Source organism: Sus scrofa, chromosome 12 (assembly GCF_054392235.1).
Source record: "Sus scrofa isolate SSC_HxYL_T2T_F1_AM1 chromosome 12, Sscrofa_HxYL_maternal_Yorkshire_Landrace_v2.0, whole genome shotgun sequence".
In the NCBI taxonomy this organism is placed as follows: Eukaryota; Metazoa; Chordata; class Mammalia; order Artiodactyla; family Suidae; genus Sus; species Sus scrofa.
In genome coordinates, this window is record NC_139394.1 from 16,368,382 (window position 1) to 16,381,709 (window position 13,328).

The following is a 13,328-nucleotide window of genomic DNA, read 5'->3' on the forward strand; positions in this document are numbered from 1 at the left end:
GCTTCAGGGCGGTGCTCGGGCTTCGCCGGGTGGGGCGGGGCTCTTTGCGGAAGAGGAGCAGAGGAGCACACCCGCGGAGTTTCGCCCGGGAGTTTTCCTCAGATGAGACGGGCGAGAAAGTGGGCGACGTTCCACTTGAGGCTCCTTTAAATGCTGGGCTTCTTTAACAGGCTCTTCAGTTTCCCTTAAGTTGTAAGACAGGAAAAATCATGAATCACGTTTACAATTAAGGGTACATAGTTCCACTGCAGAGCTAATGTCCAGGATTGAGGATGGTAACCATGGTGAGGAGATAGAGCAGTTTTCCAGTTTCTTTAGTCAACTTTTAACAGTATGAAAAAGGAAGAGCCCCCCCCCCCGAGGATATGAAAGGGATTTTTCGAGAACACGAGGTCTATCCATTCAAGTCAAATATTCAAGAATAAGTTTAAAAAAAATTTGTAAACGTCCTTTTTGAAATTATCCGTATGAGAGCTTATTTGCACAATCAGAATTGTAATAATGCTCATATCGCTTGTTGTATTAATACAACTTCAGCCGTACATTTCTATTTTGATAATTACTACAAACTAATTTTCAAAAAAGTATGCTGTCAAACGTATGATTGAGAAGACTTGCAGGAGAAGAGTGATGACTACCATTTGGAAGAAGAGAAGGGAAGGGTTAATTATTTTTTTAAGTAATGTAGTACTAGATTTAGCTCACTAGTAACCAGTAATAGTTTACTCTTGCTGAATCTTTCTCTAGGCAAAACCAAGGGAAGCAAAGAAAGATTCTGTACCTTTCCCACCAAAGAAGTGGAAACAGGCCCTAAAGCCTTTTTAATCACAAAGAAAAATATAGAAGTGAATCAAAAAGATAAGATAGTAAAGAACTTGTGCTTTATTTGAAGACAAAATACTTTTGCCATTCTCATGGTCTTTTGAAACATTTTGAACAAAAGCTTCTTTCCAAAAAGCAAGTACAGGATTTTTATCTTTTCTCAAGGCCAGCTGTTTGCACATAAGGTTTATATTTATTGGTTTATATTTATTCTTGGCATCTTGTTCTCTCATCTACAGGCTTTTTCTCCTCTACATGCCAAAAGCTGTTTGTGGTCTCCATCAAGAGTCTCACTGTGTATCTTCTTGCAGTCTCACTGTGAATCTTCTCTCACTTGAAGTTACTTGCTATATATATTAGTTCCAATAATTAGTGCCATTTAAAATGTCAAGCAACTTGGGTCCTTTAGTAAAATGTGATAAAGTATCCTAAACTTAACTTTTATACAATTTTCTTTGGTCGACCTGTACACCTCATTTTCCTCAAATTTTTGAAGCACCTAAAATATTTCAGAAGGAATTTGGAAGACATAGGTAAGTCTCAGTGGCATTGGCTGTATCAGACTGTAGGCTGGGCTGTAGCGGTCAGCAAGCACTACCCTCCCGAGGAGCTAAGGGTCCCTCTGCTGGTGAGTAGTGAGAACTCTTCCAGCTCAGTGCGTGGTAGGGGTTCAAAGCACAGAAAAGTTTAGAATTCTGGGTCTGGATTACTGCCCTGAGGGTTAACCCTGGACAAGAGTAGTTAATCTTTCAGGCTTTTCCTTCAGTTCCAATCAGTGGAAGTTCTAGGCAGTGTAAGCATGTGCCCTGGAACTGAAGGGCTGGGGAAGGGATCCTAGTGTCCTAAATTGCTCTCTTTAACATTTCATAGAACCTGGACAGCCACTGTAGTAGCCGTAGATACGGAATAAGCTGGTTTAACAACTTTAATTTTAAATCGGATTTTGTGTTTTTTACCTTATTGCAAAATCAATATGCTTATTTTTAGAACATTGAGAAAATATAGATAAGACAAAAGAAAAAAGAAAATATCCCTTCCTACTCTAATTTTGCCAATTAAGCACTTGGCTTATATCCTTTCAGTGTTTTTTTTCCTAATTTATTTATAGAAATCATTTTTAAGTTAGAGTTTCAGGACAAACTACTTTTTGCCCCCCCTTTTTTACAGTTTCATGGAGGTATAATTTACATGCAACTAAATTCATCCACCTAAAATGTATCATTGGATGAGTTTTCACTAAAAATCTGTATAGTTTTAGAACAATTGCATAAAGTTCTCTCATGCCTTTTAGCAGTTGTAGTCTGCTTTGTAATTGTGGATATTATTCTTTTACTTGAAATGTTGCAAAATATCCTTTTAAAATATCATTTTAATGACCCTAGTATTGTTTTGTATAGTTGTATCATGATTTATTGGACATTTAGACTACCTTAAGTTTATTATTAAAAATTCACCATAAAAAAAAGGAGTTCCTGTTGTGGTGCAGCGGAAACAAACCTGACTAGTATCCATGAGGATGCGGGTGATCCCTGGCCTTCCTCAGTGGGTTAAGGATCCGGCGTTGCCGTGAGCTGTGGCGTAGGTCTCAGACGAGGCTCGGATCCCACGTTGCTGTGGCTCTGGCATAGGCCGGCGGATACAGCTCCGATTCGACCCCTTGCCTGGGAACTTCCATATGCCACAGATGTGGCCCTTAAAAGCGGAAAAAAAAAAAAAAAAAAAAAGTTCACCATGAGAGGAGTTCCCTTGTGGCACAGCGGGTTGAGGATCTGGCATTGTCACTGCAGTAGTATGGGTCACTGCTGTGGTGTGAGTTTAATCCCTGGCCCAGGGAATGTCCACATGTCACAGGTGGGCCAAAAAAAAAAAAAAAAAAAGTGCAAAAAATTATGAGAAAAATCCTCATAATGAAATAATTTTGTACATTCATGATTCTTTTTTTTCATGGTTATTTCTTTAGGATTAATTTCTAGAAGTGGAAGTGCTAAGTCAACGATTATAATTAGCTCCATTACTCCATTACTAAGCTCTGGAGGTCGGAGCATTTTATCTGTTTGTTCACTGTTTTTGTTGTTGTCGTTGTAAGTTTTTTTAACAGCTGCACCTGTGACATATGGACGTTCCTGGGCTAGGGGTCATATCAGAACTGCAGCTGCAGGCTTACCCCACAGCCATGGCAATGCCAGATCCAAGCTACATCTGTGATCTATACCACAGCTTTCAGCAAGGCCAGATCCTTAAACCCACTGAGCTGGGCCAAGGATTGAACCTGCATCCTCACAGAGGCTATGTCAGGTTCATAACCTGCTGAGCTACAATGGGAACTCCTCTTCACTGTTTAAATATCCAGGTCTGAGAACAAGTCCAGCATACAGTGTGCAGCTCAGGAAATAATGTTTGAATGACTGGCTGAGTACCTGTTGCTGTATTCTATCAGAGGGATGCCAATTTAGGCTGTCATCAAGTGTGTGATGAGTTAATAGAATGGATTACTATTGTACATTTTAGATTTTCCAGGAAAGCTCTACTTAAAAATATTCCAGGAGTTCCCATCATGGCGCAGTGGTTGACGAATCCGACTAGGAACCATGAGGTTACGGGTTCCATCCCTCACCTTGCTCAGTGGGTTAAGGATCTGGCGTTGCTGTGAGCTGTGGTGTAGGTTGCAGACGTGGCTCGGATTCCGCGTTGCTGTGGCTCTGGTGTAGGCCGGTGGCTGCAGCTCTGATTGGACCCCTAGCCTGGGAACCTCCATATGCTGAAGGAGTGGCCCAAGAAAAGGCAAAAAGACAAAAAAAAAAAAAAAAAAAAAAAAGAAAAAAGAAAGAAAAATTCCATCCTGGAGTTTCTGTTGTGGCACAGTGGTTAACAAATCTGACTAGGAACCATAAGGTTTCGGGTTCGATCCCTTGCCTTGCTCAGTAGGATGAACATCCAGCATTGCCTTGAGCTGAGGTGTAGGTCGAAGACGTGGCTCGGATCCCATGTTGCTGTGGCTCTGGTGTAGACCGGTGACTACAGCTCGGATTAGACCCCTAGCCTGGGAACCTCCATATGCCACAAGAGTGGCCCTAGAAAAGGCAAAAAGACAAAAAAAAAAAAAAAAAAATTCCATCCTGCTATCCCATTGATCCAAAGAAATATTTGATGAATTCTAATATTTTGGCATACAAATTGCATCTCTTAGATTATACTGTTATAGCCATCCAAAAAAAAGAAAATCTCTTGTCAAACCATAAATTTTGTTTTTTGGGTAGAAAACAGGGTCACTTATCTATAATGTTATCTGTTTTTATCCTAATGATAACATTATAAAGAATGGCGAATATATTTAGACAGTTTTGAATATTCAAGGTAATGCAAAATTACTTCAAGTCTATTTCATTAAACAGTTTTGGGAACCTTTACTATACTCATGGCTTTTTCTTGGCATGTTATAATTTTACATTATTGTCTTTCTAGGACCACACCCGAGGCATATGGAGGTTCCCAGGCTAGGGGTCTAATCAGAGCTACAGCTGTAGGCTTATGCCACAGCCACAGCAACGCCAGGTCCTTAACCCACTGGGTGGGGCCGGTGATTGAACCCACGTCCTCATGGATACTAGTTGGGTTCGTTACCACTGAGTCACAACGGTAACTCTTTATAATTTTACATTATAAGCTACTGTCTCCATCAATATGGAACATGTTTTTTCCTTTTTCTAGAAGGAAAAAAATGTAATGGATGATATACACTTAAATATTATTAAAATAGTAAATTTAATATGTATATTTTCTACAATAAAAATATTGCATCTCCTCAAATTTGTAATATAGTTATACATGTGCTTGTCTATTATATGTATTAAAGAACAACAAATTTAATGGATGAGATAAGCTTTCAAAAAATTTTTTTTTTGGTAAATGCCTAAGAGTGGGATTGCTGGTCTTATTTATAAAGTTCTTATCTTTCATTCTGAGAATTTTCTCCAGGCATATGTAGCACTGGTAAAAAATCTGGTCTGGAAGTTTTTTTTTTTTAAGAGGGATCAAACTCAAAGAGAATATCCTTTCCAACTAAAATCCATCTTTAATTACAACTTCTACAAAACTGTATCCACGAGGATGTGGGTTTGATCCCTGGCCTCACTCAGTGGCTCAAGGATCCGGCGTTGCATTGAGCTGTGGTGTAGGCTAGCAGCTGCACCTCCAATGTGACCCCTAACCTGGGAACTTCCAGGTGCTTTGGGTTTGGCCCTAAAAAAAATTAAAAAACCCCGCAAGACACTGTTTCTCTTTTATTGACTGTAACAGTACACAGGGAATGAGATCAGCTATCTTTAAGAGTAATTAAAGAAATCTGGTCTGAAGCTTTGTGTCTAAGGAGCCTTAGGAAAACCCAAATCTATTAATCAAGTTTCCCTGGGGGATTGTGAAATTATTCCCTGAAATTGAAAGGTCAGTGACATCTGCTGCCTCCGGCCTCTTTCACAAGCAAGAAAAAAACTAATGCTGCTTTAGTCACATAAACTCAGAGGCTTGTTGCTGAGAGGCCAATTAGGAGTTCAGAAGGACAGACCTGTGTTGAGGTTAAGGGCCAGCTTTGCTTTTCTCTTTCCTACTGAGGCCCAGGCACTTTTGAGCCAGGTGGGGGCAGCAGAGTGCAGCTGGTTGCTGGGGGGAAAACAACCTGGCATTTATTTACCAGTAAGAATTAAGAAAGGGAGACCATAGTATGACAAACTTTTTTTACTGGTCAGAATTCAAAAGATGTCAACATTTCCAGCTGCTAAGAATGTACTAGACAAAAGCAGGAATAATTCTGATATTTATGAAAAAGTAGTTTGCAATGAGCTGTTTAGAAAATGTAGAAATTTCATTGTCGAAAACCTTTGCCACTTTTCCGTTTTCTTTTTCTTCCTGTGTCTGTATCACATTCACTGATATCCGAAGAGGAAGGGAATACAGAATTGTGGAAGGAATTTCTATTCACGTAGGCATCATGTAACCTTAAGTCTTTTGGGGAAAGTAATTCTTGGCAGACATTCCAGGACCATGTATAAGTAGAAAAGGTGTCATAAAAGGACTCGTTTTTACTGTCTATTCCAATCAAATCCCCTCGGATCTTTCGCCAGAGGTTTAGCATTTGTTTCCGGTGCTCAAGGGCAATTCCCAAGTTATAGTTATCCGTAGCCCTCTTTACCTGCAGTGAGACAGCAGAAGTTTATAGCAGTTACCTTAAGATATCTCTGGTTTGTGTTTTTTTTTTTTTTTTTTTTTTTGCTATTTCTTGGGCCGCTCCCACGGCATATGGAGGTTCCCAGGCTAGGGGTCCAATCGGAGCCGTAGCCACCGGCCTACGCCAGAGCCACAGCAACGCGGGATCCGAGCCGCGTCTGCAACCTACACCACAGCTCACGGCAACGCCGGATCGTTAACCCACTGAGCAAGGGCAGGGACCGAACCCGCAACCTCATGGTTCCTAGTCGGATTCGTTAACCACTGCGCCACGACGGGAACTCCAGGTTTGTGGACCACAATGCTAAATATCCCAAGAGTTATGTTCCCAGATTACTTGAAAGTCACTGAATTTATTTATCAGGTAGTGTCTCTTGAGGACATGTGAGTTAGGAGTTGAAGGACAATGGAAATATATTACTTGGGGAAATTTTATTAATTAATTTTTATAATGAGAAATTATAGTAAGTTTTATAATAATTTAAAAATATAGTAGACTAAAACAAGGGGGCAATGTGGGATGGAGATAGTGTCTGGATATAGCAGAAGTGCCAAGGATGGCACTCAGTCCTGCCTAGGGCAGGGAGGGAGAAGATGTTGAGCTAAGTAGGTCCTTGAGGTTTTATGAAATTGGGGGAGGAGGCGGTGATGGGAAGGTGTTCCAGGGGGAGGGGACAGATAAACAAAGGGTCAAAGGCAACGAATCCAGGAGCTGGTAGCGGGAGGCAAGACACTTTGGTATTGCTAAAGTGTCAAATTTAAAGTGGGAGGGAAGGACTGATGAGGAGAGGCAGGCCAGGTGTAGTTGCTACACCTGAGGCCCTAAGACTTGTTCTCAGGGAGTTCCCATGTGACTCAGTAGGTAAAATATCCAGTGTTGTCACTGCAATGTCTTGGGTTGCTGCTGTGGCATGGGGTTTGATTCCTGGCTTGGGAACTTCTACATGCTGTGGGTGTAGCCAAAAAACAAACAAACAAAAAACACCTATTCTCAGTGAGGTTGGGGAGCCCTTTTGTCAGTGAAAATGGTGCTGTAGGGAGCTAAATCCCTCAGTTGTGTGTACCATCGTTGAGAGGGAAGCATTTGTTTCTTAAGCAGGACAGTGACAGGTTGCATCTTTAGCTCTCTTCTCCAGAGCAGCCGTGTGGAGAATGGGTGTAGCCATGAGATAACAGGCTGGAGGTTGTTGTCTAGGTAAAGCCTAATGAGGGCCTCAGTTAAGGCAGTAGTAACAGGATGGAATAAAGGGGACAGATTTGAACAATATTTGGGAGAATGGGAGTAGCCAGATTTGGTGATTGGTGAGGAATGAGGAAAAAAATATAAATTAAGGAAGGCTCCTGGCCTTCTAGTGTCAGTGCCTGAGCAGACGGTAGTATCAACAACTGAGATACGGACTCCCCAAGGAAGAGCCAGGTGGATGTAGAGGAGGATGAGTTCGGTTTGGGACATGCGCCGTTTGACATGCTGCGAGACAGCAGGGTAGAAATGCTCATCAGGAATCGGTGAGATGAGACAGAAGTCCTGGTAAGAAGTCTGGGCTAGTGACAGTTAAGAGTCTTCAGTACATCGGTGAGAGCCCAACGAGGAGGAGATCGAGATAGCTCAAAGAAAACGCACCCTAGCCGTTCCCTCACGTAATGCAGAGATCCCCAGTGTTCTGCTGCGCCAGCCCTATAGGGATGCCAAAGGATTGGTCTTCTCAAGTTTCCTAGGCCTTGGGGCACCCAGTACCTCAGGACTGGAGCCCTTTGGCTAGAAGTGACCTCCATTTACTCCATAGATTTTTGCTGTGATGAGACAGAGGTTGGGAGCCCACTCCTTTGCGTTCTTGTGGCTGCAGCAGTATTGGCCACTGTGGTTCCATTTATTGCAAAGTACTACTACTGCTGCTCCTTTCCTTCTCCATGTCTCCCGCCTTCACTCCTGGCTCACTATGGGTAGGAACTATGGTTTTTATTCTGTGGTATCTCCTAATCCCACTGGATAAATATTTACTGAACAAATGAATGTATATGATAAGAAGAGCAACAGAATGAGACTAGAAAACTAGGAAATATCAAGACCTAGGGGGTGAACACTCAGGAAAGAGAACAGAGGAAAGAACACAGAACTACAAAGAGAATTGAAGATGTGGTATTGTAAAGGCCAAGGAAGTAGAAAATGTCAAGAGTTTGATCATTAGTGTCAAATGCAGACGGGAGGCGGCATAAAATAAATACACTCCAGTCTGTCTCTGGAGTACAATAGTTGCTATGCTCAGGCCACAAAAGTAGATAACAGAGTTGTGGGTAAGAGCATGTTTTCTGGAGCCAAGCTGCCCATGCTTATAGTTCTGGCACACATGTCCTAGCTATGTGCCTTTGGGAAAGTCACCTAACCTCTCTGTATATATCTGTAAAATGACAATGAATAACAGCGCTTGCCTGACTGTACAGCACCTGTACTTGTAAACTGCAGTGCCTGCCACCTGGGAAGCATATTTAGACTATTTTGTTTTTTTTTGTCTTTTTAGGGCTGCACCCCGGCATATGGAAGTTCCCAGGCTAGAGGTCCCAGAGCTGTAGCTGCCAGCCTATGCCACAGCCACGCAACGTGGGATCCAAGCCACATCTGCGACCTACACCACAGCTTATGGCAATGCCAGATCCTTAACCCACTGAGCGAGGCCAGGGATTGAACCCATATCGTCATGGATACTAGTCAGGTTCTTAACCTATTGAGCCACAGGGGGAATTCTGATCTTGTCATATTTTGTTGTTTTATTTTAAAGAAAGAGAGCAGAAAAAAAAATCTCCTGGGTTTATGGTTGTAGTACTGAAGTGGAAAACATTTCTGTCAGTGCTTTCTGGGAAGGTGTTCAACAGTGACTACTCACCTGCTGTTTAACAGCAGCTGCATCAGACACTGTCAAGTTCTGCTTTTTCTTGAGCATTTGGTCAATGGCAAGGATGTCAGTTGGGTAGCCTGAGTTAGGGTCGACAGGCTTTATATCTGCTGCCTTTATACATGTTTAAAAAAAGAAGGTTAGTAATATATTTTATTTCAATTAAAAAACAAAGACAATACACAGAAGTATATTGTATTATGAAAGGGTTTGTATATGATTTATAAGGTTATTTCTATACCAATTTCAGCTGTTTGGGGGCACCTGATATAGTGCTATGTGTTAATGGGTGTCTAGAAATTTCTTCTTTTATTTAATTTTTTAAATTTTTTCATTTTTTTTGCTCTTTAGGGCTGCACTCTCAGCATATGGGGGTTCCCAGGCTGGGGGTCTAATTGAAGCTACAGCTGCCAGCCTACACCACAGCCACAGCAACACCAGATCTGAGATACATTGGTGACCTACACCACAGCTCACAGCAATGCCAGATCCTTAACCCACTGAGCAAGGCCAGGGATCGAACCTGCAACCTCATGGTTCCTAGTCTGATTCGTTTCTGCTGCGCCACAACGGGAACTCTCCAAACTCTTTTCTTTTTCTTTTTTCTTTTTTGCGTTTTAGGGCTGCTCCTGCAGCATATAGAAGTTCCCAGGCTAGGGGTCAAATCAGTGCTGCAGCTGCCAGCCTACACCTGCTGGCCTACACCACAGCTCACTGCAATGCCTGATCCCTGACCCACTGAGCAAGGCCAGGGATCAAACCCACATCCTCTTGGATACAAGTTGGATTTGTTTCCGCTGTGCCACAATGGGAACTCCCCAAACTCTCTTTCTTAATAGTGAAGCTGCTTATGAGAGAAGTATTGACCAGAGGATGGTTTATGTGTGGGATGGATGTGGAGGGTAGAGAGGAGCCAACTCCATCCTCACCCAAACCGCCAAAGCATTAGAAATGAATGTGCCCTCCACAGAGTACAACATATACTACTTCCAAAATTGTCATACGCAACCTGCCATCTGTTGTCCCTGTTCCTGGACTGCTGACCAATGTTGGTGGAAACCGTGTAAATGATGCGGCTAGCTCTCTTTGAAAATGTGTATTACCCAGTCTCAGCCAAGCCCTCAGTACTGCAGACATGACTTTTCTTCATTTGCTGTAGACTGTCTCACAGTCCTCATAGTGGTTGCTGGACAACCAGACCTTAGCCAATGATCTTGTCTCCTCAAGTCTATCTAACATGAATTCTGTTAGCTCTTCTTTCCACCTGAGGATTTCTCCATTGTTTAACCCATTTTTCTTCCTTCCCTCTTATACGTTAGTTTTCCCGGTTTTCCGATGCCAGGGTATCCCCTTTGTATCTTTATTTTTTGGCCTTCTGTACCTTATCCCTTCAATTTTCCCCTTTCCAGAGTTGGCTCCGTGGGTGAATGATCTGTGCAGTTACACAAGACCTTGTACTTAGAATGGCCCTGAGTTTGGGTTAATTCTTACCTATTTTTGAACAGAGGGCCTACATTTTCATTTTGTACCAGGCCTAGCAAGTTATAGAGCCAGTCTTACCCCTCTCCTGTCTTCAAACATCTTTAGTTTCTCTTCTCTTTGAGCAGTCGTTTTCAGCTTTGGCTACATGGTGGAACTTTTAAAAAATATCGAGGCATGGGCCCCACTCACAGAAGTCTGATTTAATTGGATAGGGTTGTGGCCTGGGCACCAGGATTTTAAAAGCTCTCCCTCGAGGTTCTTGTGCAGCCAAGATTGAGAACCAGAGCTCTAAGGGTTCTTCCTCCTGGCTACAGATGTGCTTTTTTCTTATGTCCTGAAACAATATTTTCTAGATTCTGATTATATATATATATATAATATATATATATATATATATTATATATATTTTTTGTTTTGTTTTGTCTTTCTAGGGCTACACCTGCAGTATATGGAGGTTCCCAGGCTAGGGGTCCAGTTGGAGCTGTAGCCACCAGCCTACACCACAGCCACAGCAACGCCAGATCCGAGCCATGTCTTTGACCTACAACACAGCTCACGGCAACACCAGATCCTTAATCCACTGATCGAGGCCAGGGATGAAACTGCAACCTCATCATTCCTAGTCGGATTCATTAACCACTGAGCCATGACGGGAACTCCCATCACGTATTTTTTTTAAGCTGGTGTGCTTAATCTTTTATTGTGATTACTGCTTACTGATCTATTTGGGTTTTTCTGCCTATATTGTTTTGCATTTTCTATTTTTCTGTGTTCTCTCTTTTTTCTTATTTTTTCTTTCTTTACTAGTTTGGCAGTTATTATTTTAGCTTTTAGTGATTATCATCACATTTTGAATACTCACAATTAATGTAACAAATTATAGATTTAATCAAGACCATAAACCTCTAGCCAAACAATAAAAGGAACTTAGCTTTAATTCTGAGCCCCACCCTCCTCATCGTCCATATTACTGTTGAGTGATATTTTAGTTCTTATTGTTAAATATTCTCCAAACCAGTACTTGTTATTTATTTCAATTTTTTTTGGGAGGGGGGTGCTGTGCCTGTGTCATGTGGAAGTTCCCAGGCCAGGGATCAAACCCATGCCACAGGAGTGACCCTGGCTGCTGCAGTGACAATGCTGGATCCTGAATGCACTGCACCACAAGAGAAATCACTTTATTTCAGATTTTTAGAGGGTAAAATATGCACATGGTTCAAAATTCTAAAAGTAAGGTGAGTATGCACTGTGATCCCCCTACCACTTCTGTCTTCCAATCCTCTAGTTTCCTTTTCTACAGGCAACCAATGTTATCATTTTCTGGGATTTCCTTCCAGGCTGTTTTACAAGAAAAAATACATATTTCATATTTGTTTTCTTTTACACAAATAGTAGTATATGCCATACTGTTCTGTATCTTGCTTTCTCCATGTGGAGATCTTTCACATCATCACACAAAGAATTTCTTTAGCCATTAAAATGGCTCAGAATATTTCTTTGTGTGTTTGAAATCTAATTTAATGAGTTCTGTCTTTTTTTTTGGTGGGTGGGGGACTGTGCCTGTGGCATGTGGACGTTCCCAGGCCAGGGATGGAACCCGTACCACAGCAGTCATCAGAGCCACCAGGGAACTTCTAATGTAACTAGTTCTCTATTAATGATTATTTAGTGTTTTTCTCCAAACCTTTTGCTAGTAGAAATGACCATGTAATGAATTATCCTATATGGGTGGTATCTGGAATATGTGCAAGAGTAGCTGTGTATCCTGGGTAGTATCCTAGGAGTGGAATTGCTACGTCATGAAGGTGACAGAATATGCCACTGCAAATACGCCACTTTGGCATATGGATTATTTTGAGCTAAAGGCACTTGAAAAACAGCAGGTGTAAGCAACATACACAAACTCCTTTTTCTTCCTAAATACAGAAGATAATCCCCCTTCCCCCGCCCCCTGCCATTTCGAAAATGTCCTCCCTATACCAGGAGGAAAGTAACTTTCATATTAGGGACAAGGAGTCAAGGCAGAGAGAAAGCTGTACAAACAAACTTTTTAATTTTCTTTTTTATGATTTTAGAGAAGCCTTCTTTTTTTTTTTTTTTTTTTTTTTGTCTTTTTGCTATTTCTTTGGGCCGCGCCCGAGGCATATGGAGGTTCCCAGGCTAGGGGTCGAATCGGAGCTGTAGCCACTGGCCTACGCCAGAGCCACAGCAACGCAGGATCCGAGCCGCATCTGCGACCTACACCACAGCTCACGGCAATGCCGGATCTTTAACCCACTGAGCAAGGGCAGGGACCGAACCCGCAACCTCATGGTTCCTAGTCGGATTTGTTAACCACTGCGCCACGATGGGAACTTCGAAGCCTTCTATTTTTATGCAATTACTCTTTACATGCCTTATCAAACGAACCTTTATCTTCCCAATTACTTTTCCACATACTTTACTACTTTAGCCTAAGTCTCTTTGCCTAGACATCTTTTAAAAATTTACTACTTGGAGTTCCTGTGGTGGCGTAGTGGTTAACGAATCCGACTAGGATCCATGAGGTTGCGGGTTCGGTCCCTGCCCTTGCTCAGTGGGTTAAGGATCCAGCGTTGCTGTGAGCTGTGGTGTAGGTCGCAGATGCGGCTCGGATCCCGAGTTGCTGTGGCTCTGGCGTAGGCCGGTGGCTACAGCTCCGATTAGACCCCTAGCCTGGGAAACTCCATATGCCGCGGGAGTGGCCCAAGAAATAGCAAAAAAAAAAAAAAGAAAAATCTATATTATATATCTATATATTTTTGGCTGTACCCTCGGCATGCGGAAGTTCCTGGGCCAGGGATTGAACCTGCGCCACACCAGCAACCTGAACTACCGCAGTGACGATACCTGATTATTTTTTGTGTCTTTTGTCTTTTTTAGGGCTGCACCCGTAGC

The 13,328-nt window shown here is 42.2% G+C and overlaps 1 protein-coding gene and 1 long non-coding RNA gene across 6 annotated transcripts in view; one reads left to right on the forward strand and one right to left on the reverse strand.

Annotated features, from left to right (window-relative positions):
* LOC146398066 (uncharacterized) overlaps window positions 1-13,328 on the forward strand; it is a 1,038,644-nt gene that overhangs the window by 737,451 nt on the left and 287,865 nt on the right. The gene's annotated exons all lie outside the window — the stretch shown is intronic.
* EFCAB3 (EF-hand calcium binding domain 3) overlaps window positions 5,539-13,328 on the reverse strand; it is a 371,875-nt gene continuing 364,085 nt past the window's right edge. For all 5 annotated transcript variants that reach the window (XM_084984064.1, XM_084984065.1, XM_084984066.1 and 2 more), the window contains 2 exons: window positions 8,922-9,044; window positions 5,539-6,007 (listed from right to left, as the gene is read on the reverse strand). In XM_084984064.1, coding sequence (XP_084840190.1) covers window positions 5,681-6,007; window positions 8,922-9,044 — 450 coding nt within the window. In that variant the 3' untranslated portion in view covers window positions 5,539-5,680. The remainder of the gene's footprint in view (window positions 6,008-8,921; window positions 9,045-13,328) is intronic.